Below are 18,489 nucleotides of genomic sequence, written 5' to 3'. Positions count from 1 at the left end.
GCAGACCCCGCCGTGCGCCGCGCGCGCGTCCGCACACTTTTCCCCGAGTCCCTGTCCGGCCGCCTCCCCCCGGGCGCCCGCGGCGATTGGCGCTCGGCGGGGCGGGGCGCGGCGGGGCCTCCGGATTGGGCGGCGGGCGCGGCGCTGTCTCGCGAGAGTTGGTGGGAGCGCGCCAAATCCGTCCGGGAGGGCGGCGCGGCGCGATGGTTCTGAGGAACAGCGGGCGGCGGCGCGCGGAGCCGGGCCCGGACGGCGAGGCCAGCCGGTGAGGGGCGGGGGCGGCGGGGCGGCGGGGGGGGGGCGGGGGGCGGCGGGGGGTCGAGGCCAGCCGGCGAGGGGCGCGGGGGCGCGGGGTGCGGGCTGCCGTGTGCGAGCTCCTGGCGCGCGGCCGCGGCGCGGGCCTCCACAGGCCGCCGTCGTCCTGCGCTCGCCCGGGGCCGCGCTCCGAGGGCAGGCGGCTCTGCGGAAGCCGGAGCTGACCCAGCCGGCCCTCGGTGCCTGCAGACCGGGGCGCGGGGGAGACCGGCCTCGCGGCTGCCGCGGCGCGCGCTCGTCGCCTCCTCTCGCTCCGGGCTCGCGCGGGGTCGGGGTCGGGCCCGGGGCAGCGCGCGGGGCCGTGCGGGGCGGTGGGGGGAACGGGGCGGCGGGCTTGCGGCGGGACGACCCGCGCGGCCGACCCCGGGGGCTGCGCGGTGCCGGGCGGGTGTGTGCGTGCGACCGGCCCCGGCGCGGGGCGGGTGGGCTTGGAGCGGGGCGCCCGGCCGGGGCGGGGACCGGCGTCCGTGCGCGTCCTGGGCTCGCGCTCGGTGAACCGAGACAGGTCCGAGCGGTGGGTCAAGTCGTCTCTTTCGGATCGTGTGTGCGCTGCGGACGCGCCCCTCGTAGCGGCAGAAGCGGACATTCCCCGGTCGTGTCGGTCGGTCGGTCACCGGTCCCGCGGGCGCGGTCGGCGGCGTCGGCACCGCCTGCGGACGACCCCGTGTGCGCCTCCCGCGCGCGGTGCCTCACTGCGAGTTTTGCTGCAGAGTTAGCGTCCGGTCCAGACCCGTCAGCGAAGTTCTCGCCCCCCTCCCGCCAGCTTTGCGGTTTCGGGGTTGCGGGATGCGTGAACGTCTTGTGTGGGACGCGTCAGTTTCCGGACCCGGGAACACCGACGATGCACCGAGAACCGTCCCTTTAAAAACGATGAACACACACAGGAAGCTTCTTTGTTTGCCGTTCATTGTGGATTCTCCTGCAGTTGCGAGACTGACACAGAGGGCGGGCCGCCGGGCCTGGGGGCGCAGTCCCTCCAGCGTCTGCCTCGAGCTCAGGTCGCGATCGCAGGGTCTTGGGGCGGAGCCCAGGCTCGCTGCTCCGCGGGAGTCCGCTTCTCCCTCTCCCCTTGCTGCTCCCCCCCTCCTGCTCCGTCAAATACATAAATAGTATCTTAAAAAAAAAAAAAGGGGAATTCCTAAGAGATCCCATCCACGGGTCAGCCAGTTTCCCCCGGTGGTGATGTCTGGGGCACTAGAATACTAGGTCACAAGCAGGAAATGGCTGTTGGAGCGATGCATGGACACGCGGTTATGTATGCGGGTGTATTTAGTTCTGTGCCCGTTGTGTGTCTGTGACCACCCCGTCAAGACACAGGACCGATCTGTCCCCAGGCTCCCTCATGCTACCCTTTCAGAGCCACAGCCACCTTCATTCCTCCCTCTTCCTCATCCAGGGCAGCCGCTAATCTAGCGTCCACCTCTGATTTTATTTCAAGAACTCTACGTAAGTCAGATTATAAGTCAAATTATCAAAAGTCAGGTTGGCTTTTTCCACTCAGCATAATTCCCTTGAGGTCCATCTGAGTTACTGCATGAATCAATACACTTCTTCTGTTTTGTTGACGGGTAGTCTTCCGTGGGATGGATATACCCCAAATTAATTTTTATTTATCCGTAGGTAATGTTTCGGTTGTTTCCATGTTTTGGCTATAATGAGTGAAGTGGTATGAATGTTCACACATGAGGTTGTTTTTTTTTTTTTTTTTTTTTTTAATTTTTTTTTTAAAGATTTTATTTATTTTATTTGACAGACAGAGATTACAAATAGGCAGAGAGGCAGGCAGAGAGAGAGAGGAGGAAGCAGGCTCCCTGCCGAGCAGAGAGCCCGATGCGGGACTCGATCCCAGGACCCTGAGATCATGACCTGAGCCGAAGGCAGCGGCTTAACCCACTGAGCCACCCAGGCGCCCAAGGTTGTTTTTTTTTTTTAAGATTTTATTTATTTATTTGACAGAGATAACATGCAGGCAGAGAGAGGAAAGGAAACAGGCTTCCAGCGGAGCAGGGAGCCCGATGTGGGACTCGATCCCAGGACCGTGAGACCATGACCTGAGCCAAACGCAGAGGCTTTAACCCACTGAGCCACCCAGGCGCCCCCCACACATGAGTTTTTGTATGAAAGAGTTTTCTTTCCTCCAGGATAAATGCCTAGGAAGGGGACAGAGGGATTGGGGAGAGAGACTCAGTTTTGTGACCCTGAGATCATGACCTGAGCCAAGATCAAGTCAGGCACTGAGCTGACTGAGCCACCCAGGCGCCCCTCTGTGTTTTTAATATCCCCCGAGGCAGCAGCATCTAGCCTTGGTGCTTGTTTTCTTAGTGTTCTGGTTACAGAGTTGAGCGGGTTTTGAGGTTCCTGCTCCAGTCATGTTTCCAGTGACTCTTGTTACTTTGATGAACCGCTTTTGTCAAATAGGAGGTTTTTCAGGGGTGCATCGACTGTTGCATCCAAAGTGCTTACGCCGGGTGCACTGAGGTTGCAGGAGTGAGTCATGATCCGTGAAGACAGGATTTCCCTCCTTTCATTCAGGGATGATGGCCCCTCTTCCTCCGTCTCGGCACTTAAGCGCCTGGAGCGCAGCCAGTGGACGGACAAGATGGATTTGCGGTTTGGCTTTGAGAGACTCAAGGAGCCCGGCGAGAAGACAGGCTGGCTTATCAACATGCACCCTGTAAGCCCCTGGGCAGCGGCGCCCTCCTCGTGGCTTAGGCCTTGGAAGAGTGGGCGGCGCAGGTGGCGGTGGGATGGAGGGGAGCTCGCCTCCTTTCTTCTTCAGCATCACCGGCCTGTAAAGAGGCTACTGGGCAAACAAGGCTGAGGGGGTTCCCCGTTAACCCATAAAAAGTTTTCAAGAATGAGGGAGAGATTGCGAGAAATCCTCGCTTGGCAGGTGCTGTGATGCGGCTCTCGTGGACGGGGAGTGTTTATGTGGGGTTGGAGAAGGAGTTTGTTTCTGTGCTCAGGCTCCCGAAGAGCAGGAGCAAGAGGGTTCTTGTACTGCCTCGAGGATGACTTTATGCCCGTGTTGACTGATTCTCTCGTAGACTGAGATTTTAGATGAAGACAAGCGCTTAGTCAGTGCAGTGGATTACTACTTTATTCAAGATGACGGGAGCAGATTTAAGGTAAGAGCTTGAACCCCGAGAACCTAAGACCCACTCAGTGATGAGATGTAGCTGGGATGGCAGGTGTTCTAGGAGGAGAGGGGTTGAGAGGCTTCTGGTGTGCAGCTGCCCGAAGCCTCTGGAGACATGGGCCCCTTGGAGCCACATGGGTCCCCGTCTGAGATGTCATAAGAGAAGCAGCTTGGAAGGACTGAAAGAGGGGCACTTTTGTGTCTCAGACGCTGCCCTTGCCGTCCGTGCAGCTGCTGATTCTGGACCGTGTCATCTTGTAAGAGACTTGTGGGTACAGCGGCAAACAGCCCGTCTCACTTTTCTTTCTTCTTTCTCATCGCCCCCACATGGGTTGGCGGCTCTCACAGGTGGCCTTGCCCTACAAGCCGTATTTCTACATTGCGACCAGGAAGGTAAGCCCGCTGCGTAGAATCAGGCCACACGGCCGGTGCTTCATTTTATGGGGGGGATTTCAGGACTGAAAGTAGAGAGGGCTCTGGAGAAACGGGCGAGGAAGACAATAGATCTTACTGATAGGAAGTCCTTGCATTCTGATCTCGATGTAGGGTTGTGAACGAGAAGTTTCGTCTTTTCTCTCCAAGAAGTTTCAGGGAAAAATTGCTAAAATAGAGACTGTTCCCAAGGAGGACCTGGACTTGGTGAGTATCACCTGGACGCTTCAGGGTGAATGAGGCTGGTCTGTCCTGCCTCTGGGGTAGAGCTGGTAAGAGGTCAGGTTTAGCACCTGTGGGCTGGTATACCGATGATGGGGTTTGGTGACTGTCCGTATGTCCTCTTGGAGAATGTTAGTCGTTTAGTTGTGCACATGCAGAATTGGGCAAGATGCTTTGGACTTGCCAACTTTTCTGCTCAGCCTTTGAATTGTTGTCCCCTTGTTTTCTTACCCCAATAAAGTCCTTTTCCTCTTGAACTCATGAGCATAATCTTACACTTTGTAGCCAAATCACTTGGTCGGTTTGAAGCGGAATTACGTTAAGCTGTCCTTCAACACCGTGGAGGATCTTGTCAGAGTGAGGAAGGACATCTCCCCTGCTGTGAAGAAGAACCGGGAGCAGGGCCACGCCGGTGACGCCTACACAGCCATGCTCTCCAGGTGGGACTTCTCGCAAGCAGGGCAGCCAGGTGGCCCTCAGGACTGTTGCCCATTCCTGCTAAGTTGAGGAGATGGATGGGAAGCAGGAAAACTAGCAACAAAGTTACCTTGAGGATCAGCTCTGTTCATTGTAGAAACACTTGCAAGAAATTAGGTAGAATTTCTTCTAAAAAATTTTTAGTTTATTTATATTTATTTATCTATTTTATTCTTTGGAGAGAGAGCAAGAGAGTGTGAGGGGAGGGAAGGGACAGAGGGTGAAGAGGAGAGAGAGACTCCACTCCCAACACAGGGCCCAACCTGGGGATCAGTCTCACCATTTTGAGATCATCGCCTGAGCCAAAATCAAGAGGCGAACCCTCAGCCAAGCCACCCAGGTGTCCCAGCCTGGGTAGAATTTCTTACGTGGTGCATTTGTGTTCAATAAAGGGTGGTTTCCTGGGTTGTATTTTAGCTGTGCCTCTTTTCTTACAGAGGGGTGGAGTTGTGGCTCCAACGTTGAGTTGCTGTAATAGTAAAGACATTTTGGATTCCCAATGACACCCACTCCCTCCCCCTTTTTTTAAAGATTTATTTGAGAGAGAGAGTGAGTTTGAGCAGTGGGAGGGGCAGAGGGAAAGAGAATCCAAAGCTGACTTACCACTGAGCAGGGAGGTCCAATGCGGGACTCAATCCCAGCACCTTGCGATTGTGACCTGAGCCAAAGGCAGATGCTTAATGACTGAGCTACCCAGGTGCCCCCATTTTTTTTTTTTTTAAGATTTTATTTACTGGGGCACCGGGGTGGCTCAGTGTGTTAAGCCTCTGCCTTTGGCTCCGGTCATGATCCCAAGGTCCTGGGATCGAGCCCCACATCGGGCTCTCTGCTCAACAGGGAGCCTGCTTTCTCCTCTCTCTCTCTCTCTGCCTGCCTCTCAGCCTACTTGTGATCTCTCTGTCAAATAAATAAATAAAATCTTAAAAAAAAAAAAAAAGATTTTATTTATTTATTTGACAGAGATCACAAGTAGGCAGAGAGAGAGGAGTCCCCACTGAGCAGAGAGCCTGATGGGGGGCTCGATCCCAGGATACGGGGATCATGACCTGAGCCAAAGGCAGAGGCTTTAACCCACTGAGCCACTCAGACACCCCAATTTTTAAAATTTTTATCTTATATCCTATAAAATACATGTCCTAAGTGTGCATGAAATTTCCTATCTGGTCTGCTGCTTAGAGGAAGGTGTCATCCGAGGTCATTCTCTTAAGAAGAGCCTGTCTGGGCACGCTGCCACCTCGATTTACCTTCTGTGTTTACTCCACGTGGGCTGTGGTCTTCGTTCCTGTTCCACCCCCAAGCAGAGTGTAGTTGAGTAAGCTGGCCTTCTCTGTTTTGCAGTGTCCTGCAAGGGAGCAGTGTGGTTATTGATGAAGAGGAAGCCTCCAAGAAGGTCACTGACCAGTGGGACAACATTGTAGACATGCGGGAGTATGACGTGCCCTACCACATCCGCCTCTCCATTGACCTGAAGATCCACGTGGTAAGTGGGCCATGCCTTTTGGGCAACCGGACAGTCGGGCAGTGACCCTGGAAGGATAAATCCATACAGATTTACTGTACATACAGATACACCTCCCGGGACAGACGCAGAGCTTTTTCTTAACGTGCTCCCCATCCCGCAGGCTCACTGGTACAATGTCAGATACCGAGGAAGTGCCTTTCCCGTGGAAATCACCCGACGAGATGACCTTGTTGAACGACCTGTGAGTACCGCTTGCATTTCCTCCGTCCTGGCTTTCCACTTGTTTCTGGAGAGATTTCATTCAGTGCTGAAGGATGAATTTGATTCAGAGATTTGTTTTCTTCTTTTCCCTTAGGTACTTTCTTAAAAATGTAGAAAAAAATTTTTTGGGGTCTTTTTCTTTTTTTCTTTTTTTTAAGATTTTATTTATTTATTTGACAGAGAGACAGAGAGATTTTATTTATTTATTTGACAGTGAGAGAGGGAACACAAGGGGGGAGAGGGAGAGGAAGAAGCAGGCTTCCCGTGGAACAGGGAGCCCGATGCGGGGCTCCATCCCGGTTACCCTGGGATCAGGACCTGAGCCAAAGGCAGACGCTTAACGACTGAGCCCCACAGACACCTATTTCTGACCAAGCATAATTTTCACCCTGTGCTTATGTATCCCCATGTGATGTCCGTGTTTGAGCTGGGCTGGATCTGAACATTTGAGGGAAAGTGCTGACTTCCATTTTGGGCTGCTGAGAGCAAAGTGGTGTGTTGAAAATGGATTCACGACCGGAAGGCCTTGGTTCAGGGATGGCTCTGTGTTCTTGGGCGATTCTGCATTGCTCTTTGCTCATATCCAAAACAGAGATGTCATCTCTGTACCACGAAGCCGTCTCTGGGTTGTCACAAAGGTCAAAACAAGGTCACGCATTTTCACGCACGTCGAGACTCAGGTGTTCTATAATCCTAGGATTTTCCTCTCATGCTCTAACCACTTGTATGTGTTTAAGTTTTTGTACCAGCAGTGAATCGTGGCATTCTTGATACAGCTCAGTCAACCCCAGAATGCTGGTCTCACTTCTTCTGGAACCTCTCCCTGGGGCAGCAGGACTCCTTTAGCAGCTGGAGGCAGGGGTGGAGGTGGCAGGTGTTGGGAAGACGTTTGGGATCTCTAGAGCTTGGCTTGCTTTCTGTCCAATTTAATGAGACATTGTGTCCCCGCAGGACCCTGTGGTTTTGGCATTTGACATTGAGACCACCAAACTGCCCCTCAAGTTTCCCGATGCTGAGACTGACCAGATTATGATGATTTCGTATATGATTGATGGTCAGGTAAGTGGTACCTTTCGGGATGTATGTTTCACAGGAGCAGGAACCTTGTCTAGTCTCTAAATCAGGGCAGCATCCCCCTGTGTTTCCTGTATTTTGGGTGAAAAATTAGTGAGTCGAGTCCTGGAAAGTGAACAAACAAGCCATGGTCCTTCCAATAGAAGCTTGAGACACTCAGGGCTCTTCTTGGGGGAGCCGGGGTGACTTCCCGTTGCTGCAGATTGCTGCAGCAGGAGCTTCTGGGCCAAGAGTGAAGAGGTGTGTTTTGGCTTTATGTGTCCTAACTCGTGCCGATGGCTCACGTACTTCCCAGGGCTACCTCATCACCAACAGGGAGATCGTTTCTGAAGATGTTGAAGATTTCGAGTTCACCCCCAAACCAGAGTATGAAGGACCTTTTTGTGTCTTCAATGAACCCGATGAGGTAAAGAGGTGCCCTTGGTGGGTTGCCGGGGGGGCTCAGTCGTTACGCGTCTGCCTTCGGCTCAGATCATGATCCCAGGGTCTGGGGGTCGAGCCCTGCGTCGGGCTCCCAGTGAGGTGGGGGCCTGCTTCTCCTCTGTCTCCCCCATTCGTGTTCTCTCTCTAGTTCTCGGTTTTATTTTGTGGGAAAATAACATCTTTAAAGGGAAAAAAGAGGTGTCTTTCGGGATACTGCTGGTATCTGGGGTGAAACAGGAGGAGGCAGACTTGGTGTGCACGTAGCCTGCGTGGTCGCCCGCACAGGGTGTTTAGTGGGGTCCCTGTCCACACTGGAGGCAGGGGCGGCTGCGGGAATGACACGGTGACAGCTTCCTGACCTGTAGGAGGGGTGTTAGGTAACGGCTCGAAGAGAAGCAGCAATCCTCTGACAGCCGAGAATCATTATTGGATTTAGGTTCATCTACTCCAGAGATGGTTTGAACATGTCCAGGAGACCAAACCCACCATCATGGTCACCTACAACGGGGACTTTTTTGACTGGTAAGTGTGACGTCTTGCTTGCGGGTCACTCCAATGTGTTTGGGAGGGGGCGTTGCACGGGGGTGTAGATGTGCTCAGTTACAAGCGGTCGAGATGGGAAGAAAGTGGGAGAGGAGGGAGGGTAAGAGGGCCTGCTTGGCAGCCCAAGAAGCACCTCGCACTGTTTGAGAAGTGGGTGTGGGGGTTCCTGGGTCCGCTTGGGGTCCGCTGGGGGCAGTCTCCTGTCTCTGAGGGAGCTAAAGGATGACTGCCACGTGCCCGTCTGTCTGCCCTCATCCCTAGGCCGTTTGTGGAGGCCAGAGCAGCGGTCCACGGACTGAACATGTACCAGGAGATCGGGTTCCAGAAGGACAGCCAGGGGGAGTACAAGGCGTCCCAGTGCATCCACATGGACTGTCTCAGGTAGGCCTGGCAGCTCGCTGCACTGCTGCAGGAGGGCTTTCTGGGACGGGGTCCGGAGTTCCTTCTTGCACGTACTGGCCCTGTCCCCCTCCCTTTGACGGGGAAGGGTGGCTTCTGAGAAGTAGCTCCCACTGCCTTCGGGACGGTGGGCGGCTCTGGCTGGGTCTGGGGATGTGCTGTCTTTTACGTGGGCTCGCTATCCCTTCTACCAACAACCACGTTAGCGTCAGGCCTGGTGGGGAAGCCAGAGCAGAAAGGCCAGGTGGGTGAGGCCTTGGTGCAGTGGGAGCCCTCCACAAAGGTGGGGGTGCTGCACCAGGGGTGTCCAGCCTGGAGAGAGGCATTCAAGGGGGCTCCGAGTGCTGAGAGGGAAGGCAGGAGAGAAAGGCGGTCTTATGAGCCTCCTGTACCCTGTGGAGAGGTGAGTTCTGGGGAGCCATTGACACACTTGGTCTGTTTTCTCTGCAGCCCTGGCGTCATGGTGCGTGGGTTGCAGTGGGTAGGCCGAGTCGTAATGAGGGCAGGATTGGGGGATCCATGAATGGGGGGCAGAGGCACATGAGGCACAGGGTTTGGGGTGGGCCTCTGGGGGAGCAGGGCTCAGCTTCTCAGCAGGCCTGGGAACCCCTTCACATGGGGCAGGGCGACAGAGGTAAAAGGACAGGTGGGCGCTCTCAGAGGAGGTGGCAGTACTGCGAGGTGACGGGGCATTTCTGGGGCGGAGCATGGCAGGAGTGAAGAGTGCAGAGGCTGAGGGAGCTGAGGCTAGTTGCATTCATGAGGGGCTGTGGCTGCCAGGGACACTGTTGGCCATGGGACTGAGTTGACGGGCGGACATGGAGACGGGCCCGGGGCGAGGGGCACAGGGTGCTTCTAGTTTCCACGTGGAAGGGACCGTGGAAGGAGAGAATAGGAGCTCGGAAATAGGGTCTGAGGGAGGGGGAGCGCAGCGCAAAGTAGAAGCAGCCCCAGGACGAGCTGGAGGGCCGGAGGGAGGCCGGGGGTGCGGGGTCCCGCCCGCTCACCTTTGTCTTTCTCCCTCAGGGAGGAGGGCAGGGAGGAGGGAGGCCGTGGGGCTTGGCGGACCGGCGCTCGCCTTTCCTCACCTTTGTGGGCTCATCTGCAAGGTTGACCGGATCCGGGTGAAAGGCTTCGTGGGGTGTGCTCCCTGTGTGGTCTCGGAGGAGATCTTCGGGGCGCCGTTAGGACTGTCTGGGGTGCGTGCAGCTTTGCCCCTCTCCCGGTTCTTGGGCTTCGTCTCCGAGTCCTCTCTGACTTGGCTCTCGTTCTGGTTCTCAGGTGGGTGAAGCGGGACAGTTACCTTCCTGTGGGCAGCCACAACCTCAAGGCGGCTGCCAAAGCCAAGCTGGGCTATGACCCCGTGGAGCTGGACCCCGAGGACATGTGCCGGATGGCCACCGAGCAGCCCCAGGCACGTGCATCTCCTCACTGTGCCCCCTTGCACTTGCCGCGGGGCCTCCGGGGCTCCTCGTGGCTCTTACTCTCTGATGTTCTCTCCTCAGACTCTGGCCACGTACTCCGTGTCAGACGCGGTGGCCACGTACTACCTGTACATGAAGTACGTCCATCCCTTTATATTCGCCCTCTGCACCATTATCCCCATGGAGCCCGACGAGGTCAGTGCCTCTCGTGGCCCCATGAGCCGTTCTCCGCACGCTGCCCGAGGGCGCTGGCGCCCAGCCGCTGGTGTGGATGCGGCTGTGGTCTGAAGCCTGGTTCCCCCCGTAGGTGCTGCGGAAGGGCTCCGGGACGCTGTGTGAGGCCTTATTGATGGTGCAAGCCTTCCACGCCAACATCATCTTCCCCAACAAGCAGGAGCAGGAGTTCAACAAGCTGACGGATGACGGTCATGTGCTAGACGCCGAGACCTACGTGGGTGGCCACGTGGAGGCCCTCGAGTCAGGCGTGTTTCGCAGCGACATCCCCTGCCGGTTCAGGATGGTGAGCCCTTCCCTGGTCTTCCCGCCGAATGCTTGGTGGGGCCCAGAAGTGGCGAGGGCTGCAGCCAACCCTGACCGCTCTCCTCCCCGGTGGCCCATCAGACCTCCTCTGTTTAGCCTGCCCTTGGCAGAGGCGCTGCGGGGCAGGCGCTCAGCTCCTCTGGGGTGTTCCCCGCGGTGTCCCGTCCTGCCTGAGGTAGACTGGTTGGCGTGATGGCATGTCCCGTCTCACTCGTGTCCTCTCGGTCGTTGTGCTAGAATCCTGCTGCCTTTGACTTCCTGCTGCAGCGGGTGGAGAAGACCATGCGTCATGCCATCGAGGAAGAGGAAAAGGTGCCCATGGAGGAGGTCACCAACTTCCAAGAGGTAACGCTCCACGGGGCCGGGAGAAGCCGTCATCACGTGCCCTGCCTGGGAGACTGGCTTCTTTCTGTAGTGTGTTTGGTGTGTCCCTGCTGGGTGCTGGTACTTGATCCCTGAGAGGGAGGACACAGGTGTGGGTCTGCTTGGGGGAGGGACAGGACAGTGTGGTGGTCGCGGGTGGTCTCCAACCCAGGGAGGTAGGAGAGTGTCACCAGGAGGCGGAGGGCTGGTGACCTGATTCTTGGAACATTGTGCTGGGCGGGTTTGGGCCAGGGGGCAGGGCTGGGTCGGGAGCCCAGATTGTTTGGACTTTACTTTGTAGGCAGCGGGGAGCCATTGGTTTTTATGTTTTGTTGTTGAGGACACTTTCAAAGTGCTGAGTCCGTTCCTACAGGGACAGAGTAGAACACAGCAAATGTAACTCCCGTCACGTAAGGGCTAGAAAGCACCACCGTCGGCGTGCCCCAGGCCTGCAGGTCCCAGTCTTCGGGCGGAGCCCTTCTCCGGCGTGGCTGTTTGGCCCTGCTCAGCACTGTGGCTTGTTGAGCGACTCGTGGTTTGGAGTTTCTACCAGTTTTAGGATTGATCTCAAGAAACATCTTGTACCAGACTCACTAGACAGAATTCAAATGAGAATGTGTTTGCGTCGTCTGCCAGCTGGGAAGTGCCGTGTAGCTGTTGTCTGCTCCGGCTGCCGTATGCCTCAGGAGCTCTCAGAGCACGACCTGTGAGGCGCATCCAGGCCCGAATCCCGATGTGAGTTAGTGCCTCAGAAGGAACGGACACCACTTTGAAGTTGGAGAAGGGGCAACGTGAATGAAACCAGGGTGTGCTGAGCAGAGGCCTCCAGACTCCGGGCTCCTGGAGGATGTGGAGTGTGGCTCACGCGCTGTCTCCAGAATGTTCTAAAGGGCAGCCCGGCGTCCTTAGGAAAAGGGTAACAGGCCTATCGCTTTGTTTCTAAGGGACCATCTTGTCCCCGTGATGCGGACGGGAGGTTCCAGCTGGGGTCATGGTGGTGTGGGGCGTGTCCTCTGGGAACGCTGCCTCTTCGCTTCTCCCTCACTGTTAGCATTTCAGAGTGGAAGGTGGAGGGACTGTTCTCCTCATGATTCATTTGCCTAGAATTCAGTTAGGAACAGAAGGTATTAATGCTTCTAGTATGTCCTGTTCTGTACAATAGGTAACGCTCCTTTGAGTCATGGCTTCTTACAGTTTCTGGTTTGTTTTTTGTCTTGGCTTCTTTGGAGGGTTTTAGTTCTATTTTTGTATTTTTGTTATTATTTTTTTTAAAGATTTTATTTATTTATTTGAGAGAGAGCGAGCATGGGAGGGGAGAGGTCGGAGGGAGAAGCAGACTTTCTGCCAAGCAGGGAGTCCGATGCAGGACTCAATCCTGGGACTCCAGGTTCGTGCCCCAAGCAGGTGGCCTCGTCCACCAACTGCAGATAATGCAGTTGCTTAACCAACTGAGCCACCCAGGTGCCCCTTTGGAGGGCTTTAAAGAGCTTTTTAATACTAAGGGCAATTTTGCATTCAAGTGATTTTTCTCATATGACTATCAAATTTAACATATTTCATAAAAAAGGGGGCTACTCTCCTGGCTAGTCTTGGGTCTGTTTAGCTGTGTTTCCGTTCACTCCTGATGGACTAAAGCAGCGGTGGGCAAACTGGCCCACGACACCCATGCAGCCAGCAGCCCAAGAATGGTTTTTACGGTTTTTAAGATGCTGTGTATACATACACACATGCGCGCGCGCGCACACACACGCACGCAGAAGAACGTGTGACAGAATGTGTCGCCACAAAACCTAAAGTATTTGTTACCTGGTCCTTCACAGAGGTTTGCTGAGTTATTAGATTAACTTGTGGATATGCTCGTTCTCAAATTTGGGGGTTGTGTTCCTTGGTGTTGTGTATGTTTTGTGCAGAATGAACTTTTCAGTTAAGTCCCTGTCTGTGCTCTGATTTAACTCAGTGTTACATTTTGGGGAGTGGATGAGAATTCGTGCCCATCAGGAGCCTGTTCGCGCTAGCCTTACATCATTGCAGTGACTTCTTTTTTTTTTGAAGATTTTATTTATTTATTTGACAGAGAGAGATCACAAGCAGGCAGAGAGGCAGGCAGAGAGAGAGAGGAGGAAGCAGGCTCCCCGCTGAGCAGAGAGCCCAATGGTGGGGCTCGATCCCAGGGTCCTGGGATCGTGACCTGAGCCAAGGCAGAGGCTTTAACCCATTGAGCTGCCCAGGCGCCCCTGCAGTGACTTCTTTTAGGACCATATTTCCATTTCTGAAGGCTCTGTTGGGGTTTTTTTCTGATGTGCTGCTTTTTTTTTTTAAACTGTTCTCTTTTGTTTTAGAGTTTTGGTCTTTAGTGTTTTTATTCATGCTCGTTTTCCCGCGTTTGCTCTAGGAGATTTGTTCTCTGTCTCTCGGGGCTTCCTCCTCCGGAGTCTGCTCTCGGTCATGGGGGTCATGGGGGTGCTCCTTCCGTGCTCAGCAATTTGGAACGTGAACTTATGCTCAGCCGGGACTCTCAGGTGGCCTGTCAGTGCTGTCAGTACTTTGATGCGGTTTCTGGCCTGGGGTCCCTTGTTATGTGGTTCCTTGGCCGGAGGGCTCCTGGACTGCAGACTGGAGGGACCAGCCCGTGGAGTAATGCTGGAGACCGTCTAGCATGGGGGCTCAGAGCATAGCACTTGGGCTGTGGGGACCCCTGATAGAGCCCCGCTAATCTCTTGAGCCTTGTCATCTGTCGGGTGAGGAGTTACTGAGGCTGGGGTGCCCCATGCCCTCACCATGCAGCTGCGGACAGCCCCCAGGAAGAGGGCTGTTGATACACCAGCCCAGTTCCTCACTCGCTGCACACGGCTCTGTCATGCAAGGTCGCAGACGGTCTTCCACAGTGCTCCCAGCCCCAACAGGTCCCCCGGGGTAGCGGCTGCTGCACCCCGAGATGCTGTCCTCCTCAGGGCTCTGTCTCACGAGGCTCCCATACCTCCACGTTTTGGTGACCATCATCTGCCGTCCTTCTGGGATCCATGGTGCTCGTTTTGTGACAGTCCATACACTCTAGAGTTTTCATCTTAGCCGTCACTATTTTGTCCTTTCTCCTAGGTGTGTGATCAGATTAAGAGCAAGCTCATCTCCCTGAAAGATGTTCCAAACAGAATAGAGTGTCCCCTTATCTATCACCTGGACGTGGGGGCCATGTACCCCAACATAATCCTGACAAACCGCCTGCAGGTGAGACCGATTCCCCCATCAGAGTCGAGCTCTTTCTGCACAGGCCCTGACTGACCCCCTCTTGTCCCGCCGCAGCCCTCTGCTGTGGTGGACGAGGCCACCTGCGCTGCCTGTGACTTCAACAAGCCGGGAGCAGACTGCCAGCGGAAGATGGCCTGGCAGTGGAGGGGCGAGTTCAGTGAGTGTGGCCCCAGAGCAGCGGCAGGGTGGCCGGGCGGCGAGCAGGCGCACAGGTCCCAGGCACGGACTCCCCTCTGTCACCCTCCCAGTGCCAGCCAGCCGCAGCGAGTACCATCGGATCCAGCACCAGCTGGAGTCAGAGAAGTTCCCTCCCCTGACTGCAGACGGCCCAGCGCGGGCCTTTCACGAGCTGTCCCGCGAGGAGCAGGCCAAATACGAGAAGCGGAGGCTCGCAGGTGAGCGGCTGCCGGACGCGGCTCCTCCCCCCACGTGGGCCTCTGTGGGGCCATGCGGGGACGTCCCAGCCTGGGGTCCGTTAGACTGGATGTTGCACTAGGAGGGATCACTGTGAACCGCTTCTTCCTGCAGCCTTTCTTTATTTCTCCTTCAGAAGGTGATCTCTCCTTCCTATGCTCTTGGGGAGTTCAGCCCGGTCACCCTGGGGCTGTCCCATAATAGGATAAACCAGCACGCATCTTCTGGATGCCTCTGCTCCTTTGTGCCAGGCTAGAAAGCTGCGCTTGTTGGCGTCTGTTGCTTCCTGGCTTTCTTGGGCTCTGCCCAGGAGGGCTGGTACCCACTGTGCAGTCTCTCACGCTCCCCTGCGCTCGCCGGTGCTCAGATTACTGCCGGAAGGCGTACAAGAAGATCCACGTGACCCGGGTGGAGGAGCGCCTCACCACCATCTGCCAGCGGGAGAACTCCTTCTACGTGGACACGGTGCGCGCCTTCCGAGACAGGCGCTATGAGTTCAAGGGTCTCCACAAGGTGCGTCTGCCCTTTGCGAGGTCCGAGCAGAGTCTAGATTCTGAGATGAGAATCCTTGCTGCTGCTGTCTGGACAGTGGTGACCGCCCCACCGAGGACGTGGGGCTCCCGTCTTTGGGGTGCTCCTGCGTGTGCAAAGTAATGAGAGCACATTTGTTCTCACTTTGAAGAACTGAAGGCTGAGGCCTCGAAAATTTTCCCAATGATTGCTTTCGAAGGATTTATTTAGAGCAGAGGTCAGCACACTATGGCTGGACGGGCCTCTTATAAGTAAAATTTTACTGGGACCGAGCTGCGTCCCCTGCTGGGGGGTGGTGAGCAGCTGGGGCAGAAACCGGCTGCACGATGTGGCATTTAGTTTCCCGCCTCTGACGGGAGGGCTGGGAGCGCGATTTCTAGGGTTTCTAGATGGCTTAATCCGGGAGGCTCTGGGAGGCTCCACGGCCACACCTCAGTGGTCATAACAAACAGTAGTTTCACACTTGAGCGAATGGGGGTCTTTCTTCTGAAAGTCCTTTCACCCCCAGACTCAGTAAGGCCCCCGCTCGGATAGACTCTTGTTATCACATTTTACTGTTACTACCTTTTTTGGTGGTTTCTTTTTTTTTTTTTAAATGATTTTATTTATTTATTTGACACAGATCACAAGTAGGCAGAGAGGCAGGCAGAGAGAGAGGGGAATGCAGGCTCCCCGCAGAGCAGAGAGCCCGCTGCGGGGCTCAATCCCAGGACCCTGGGATCATGACCTGAGCCGAAGGCAGTGGCTTAACCCACTGAGCCACCCAGGTGCCCCTGGTGGTTTTTTGTGGTAAGATAGACATAACCTAGAACCCAACCCAGTTCTGCGGCACTGGGGACATCCCCACAGTTGTGTGGCCTCCCCCATCGCTCTCCAGAACTCTTCATCTGACAGGACTAACACTGCACCCATGGAACAGTCACCCCCCTGTCCTGCTTTCTGTCTCGGGGTTTAACCTCTAGAGCCCCCTGGGAGGTGGGATCATGCAGCGTCTGACGATGACCGGCTCATTGCCCTCAGCATCAAGTCCTGAAGCTTCATCCATGCTGAGGCCGGGGTCCGAAGTCCCTTCCTTCTGAGGCTGAGTGGTGGCCCGCTGTGTGTGCGCCCCACATTCTGTTCATTCTTCGCCTGCCCATGGTGCTAGGCCGCGTCCACATTTTGGCTGCTGTGAATGTAGAGGTACAGATACCTTCTTAGGTCCCTGCTTTCAGGTCTTCAGAGTGTGTGCCCCGTGGCATTGCTGGGTCTTAGGGGCATTCTGTTTTCAGCGTTTAGAGGAGCTGCAGCAGCGTCTCATTTTGTTTCAGTTAAGTAACTGAAGTTTCGTGGTTACGTGTCTCTCCTGGGACAGGGACTCAGAGTGCGGTGAGTGCGTCTGTCTCATTCTTTGTTCTTTGGAGGCTGCTGCATAGTAGGCATTCAGTGCATAGCTCAGTTGTTCTGCATGGGATGGGGAGTTGAGTGGAATATTTACAGCCTCCCCCGTGATTCTTTGTCGGTTGCTCTTACTAGGGGCCTCTTGAGTAGCTCCCGTTACCCTCAGTCCGGTTAACACAGACAGGCCTGGCCCCTCATCCTGGGGCATCTCGGCCTCGGCACAGCCAGTCCCATCACGGAAACCCACCCTGCAGTTCCTGCTGGTGAAGACTTGCTCCACCGCAGTGAAGCAGGGAGAGCAAATCTGCCCGTGTCATCTCACCCACGTCCTGGGGGAGATGTCCTCCAGCGGTGTCTTTTGGGCTCAGCATCTCAGGAGGTGCGGCCTGTGGGTGTGAAGGCCAGGTGTCACCATGTGCCCCTCTGGGCTGGCCCTGGGTGGGACTGGGGTCTGGCACTCCCACGCCCAGCATTCGTGATCCATGGCTTCTCGTCTCATTCAAAATCTGGAGAGCCTTTCATTCATTCCAGGTGTTTATTGTCTGTTTGATCAGCCAGGGGAGTGAAGGTGAGACGTTCTCAAGCAGAAAGGGAAGCGTCAACTGTTTGGCCACTGTGACAGCATCCACGTTAGCGAGCAGGGGCAGACGTGCAGCCTGGGCAGGGGCGAGGGCAGGTGCCCTTAGTATCCGTGCTGGTCACCCTCTATGTGGCGGTTCTGTGGATTTTGACAAAATCCTGTGTAATGACCATCACGGCGAAGACAACATTTCCGTTGCAACCATTTAGAATAGTGTAAGGTCTTTGGTTCTCTTCATCGAGTTTATCTTCTCCTAACATGCTAGGGGATCCGATAAGCAGGTGTTGGTCCGTCAATAGGCTTATGAGTCATTTGTAACGCTGAGATGTTGTCTTTATTGGTGCACTTTGCTCTCTGCGTCAGCGGCTTCTGAGTTCTGTTGGAGAAGACCTGTAACTCAGCTTGTCCATGCGTTAAGTCAGGGTCGCACTGAATAACAGGATGATAATGGGAGCCCCTGGGCTTCTTGGGTGTCGTGACGCCCCTTCCTCTGTTGCTGGTCTCGGACGTGGGGTTCGTTTGTTTTTTCGCTCACTGCTGTGTTCCGGCTTTCGTCCCAGGAGGCTGACGTTGCCCCAAGTCTGAGTTGTCCAAGTGGGTTGCCGTCGTGTCTTCTTCTTGTTGATTTCACAAGAAATAAAAGCTCCTTTGTGTCCAGAACTCTTTTCAGGACATCTGCCTTGTACCAGGCAGTGCTGGGTTACCAGCTTGTCGGGACACGTGGGAGCCCAGGGTGTGGTTCTGGCCTGGCTGCTGGGTTGCAGGTTGTGCAGACCTGGGAGGGATGTGTGGGTCCCATACCCTTGTTAGGTTTCTCGGGGGCCGTAATAGCGCTGTGGTGTGTAATATGTCTTTATCCCTAGGAATTGTGTGCTGGACTCTCCGGGAGGCCGGGTCCTGATGTCTGTGCCTTTCTGCTGGCTGTGCCCATACAGAGAACGGATAAGGAAACATGGCCTAGGGGCGCCTGGGTGGCTCAGTGGGTTAAACCTCTGGCTTCAGCTCAGGTCATGATCTCAGGGTCCTGGGACTGAGCCCTGCGTCAGGCTCTCTGCTCAGCAGGGAGCCTGCTTCCCCCCACTCTCTCTCTGCCTGCCTCTCTGCCTACACACCCTCTCTGTGTGTCAAATAAATAAATAAATAATCTTAAAAAAATAAATAAAAGGGAAAAGGGAAACGGGGCCAAGAGTCAGCAGTGGTTTCTCTGCTCGCGGCTATGGTCTTCCGTTGTATTGGATTTTGAAGTTTTCTATAGATTTGAAAT

The 18,489-nt window shown here is 55.3% G+C and overlaps 1 protein-coding gene across 2 annotated transcripts in view; it reads left to right on the top strand.

Annotated features, from left to right (window-relative positions):
* Positions 1–168: 168 nt before the first annotated feature.
* POLE (DNA polymerase epsilon, catalytic subunit) overlaps positions 169–18,489 on the top strand; it is a 47,024-nt gene continuing 28,703 nt past the window's right edge. The window contains exons 1-20 of one of the 2 annotated variants that reach the window (XM_059139640.1): positions 169–265; positions 2,848–2,989; positions 3,363–3,443; positions 3,803–3,847; positions 4,001–4,093; positions 4,394–4,548; positions 5,924–6,065; positions 6,208–6,288; positions 7,260–7,367; positions 7,678–7,788; positions 8,242–8,327; positions 8,610–8,729; positions 10,029–10,161; positions 10,253–10,366; positions 10,479–10,691; positions 10,949–11,056; positions 14,171–14,299; positions 14,375–14,477; positions 14,569–14,715; positions 15,102–15,247. In XM_059139640.1, the coding sequence (XP_058995623.1) occupies positions 204–265; positions 2,848–2,989; positions 3,363–3,443; positions 3,803–3,847; positions 4,001–4,093; positions 4,394–4,548; positions 5,924–6,065; positions 6,208–6,288; positions 7,260–7,367; positions 7,678–7,788; positions 8,242–8,327; positions 8,610–8,729; positions 10,029–10,161; positions 10,253–10,366; positions 10,479–10,691; positions 10,949–11,056; positions 14,171–14,299; positions 14,375–14,477; positions 14,569–14,715; positions 15,102–15,247 (2,319 nt within the window). In that variant the 5' untranslated portion in view covers positions 169–203. The remainder of the gene's footprint in view (positions 266–2,847; positions 2,990–3,362; positions 3,444–3,802; positions 3,848–4,000; positions 4,094–4,393; positions 4,549–5,923; positions 6,066–6,207; positions 6,289–7,259; positions 7,368–7,677; positions 7,789–8,241; positions 8,328–8,609; positions 8,730–10,028; positions 10,162–10,252; positions 10,367–10,478; positions 10,692–10,948; positions 11,057–14,170; positions 14,300–14,374; positions 14,478–14,568; positions 14,716–15,101; positions 15,248–18,489) is intronic. The other variant, XM_059139641.1, reaches the window with a different exon arrangement.

This window comes from Mustela lutreola, chromosome 11 (assembly GCF_030435805.1).
Source record: "Mustela lutreola isolate mMusLut2 chromosome 11, mMusLut2.pri, whole genome shotgun sequence".
NCBI lineage: Eukaryota > Metazoa > Chordata > Mammalia > Carnivora > Mustelidae > Mustela > Mustela lutreola.
This window is presented reverse-complemented; position numbering and strand designations above follow the sequence as displayed.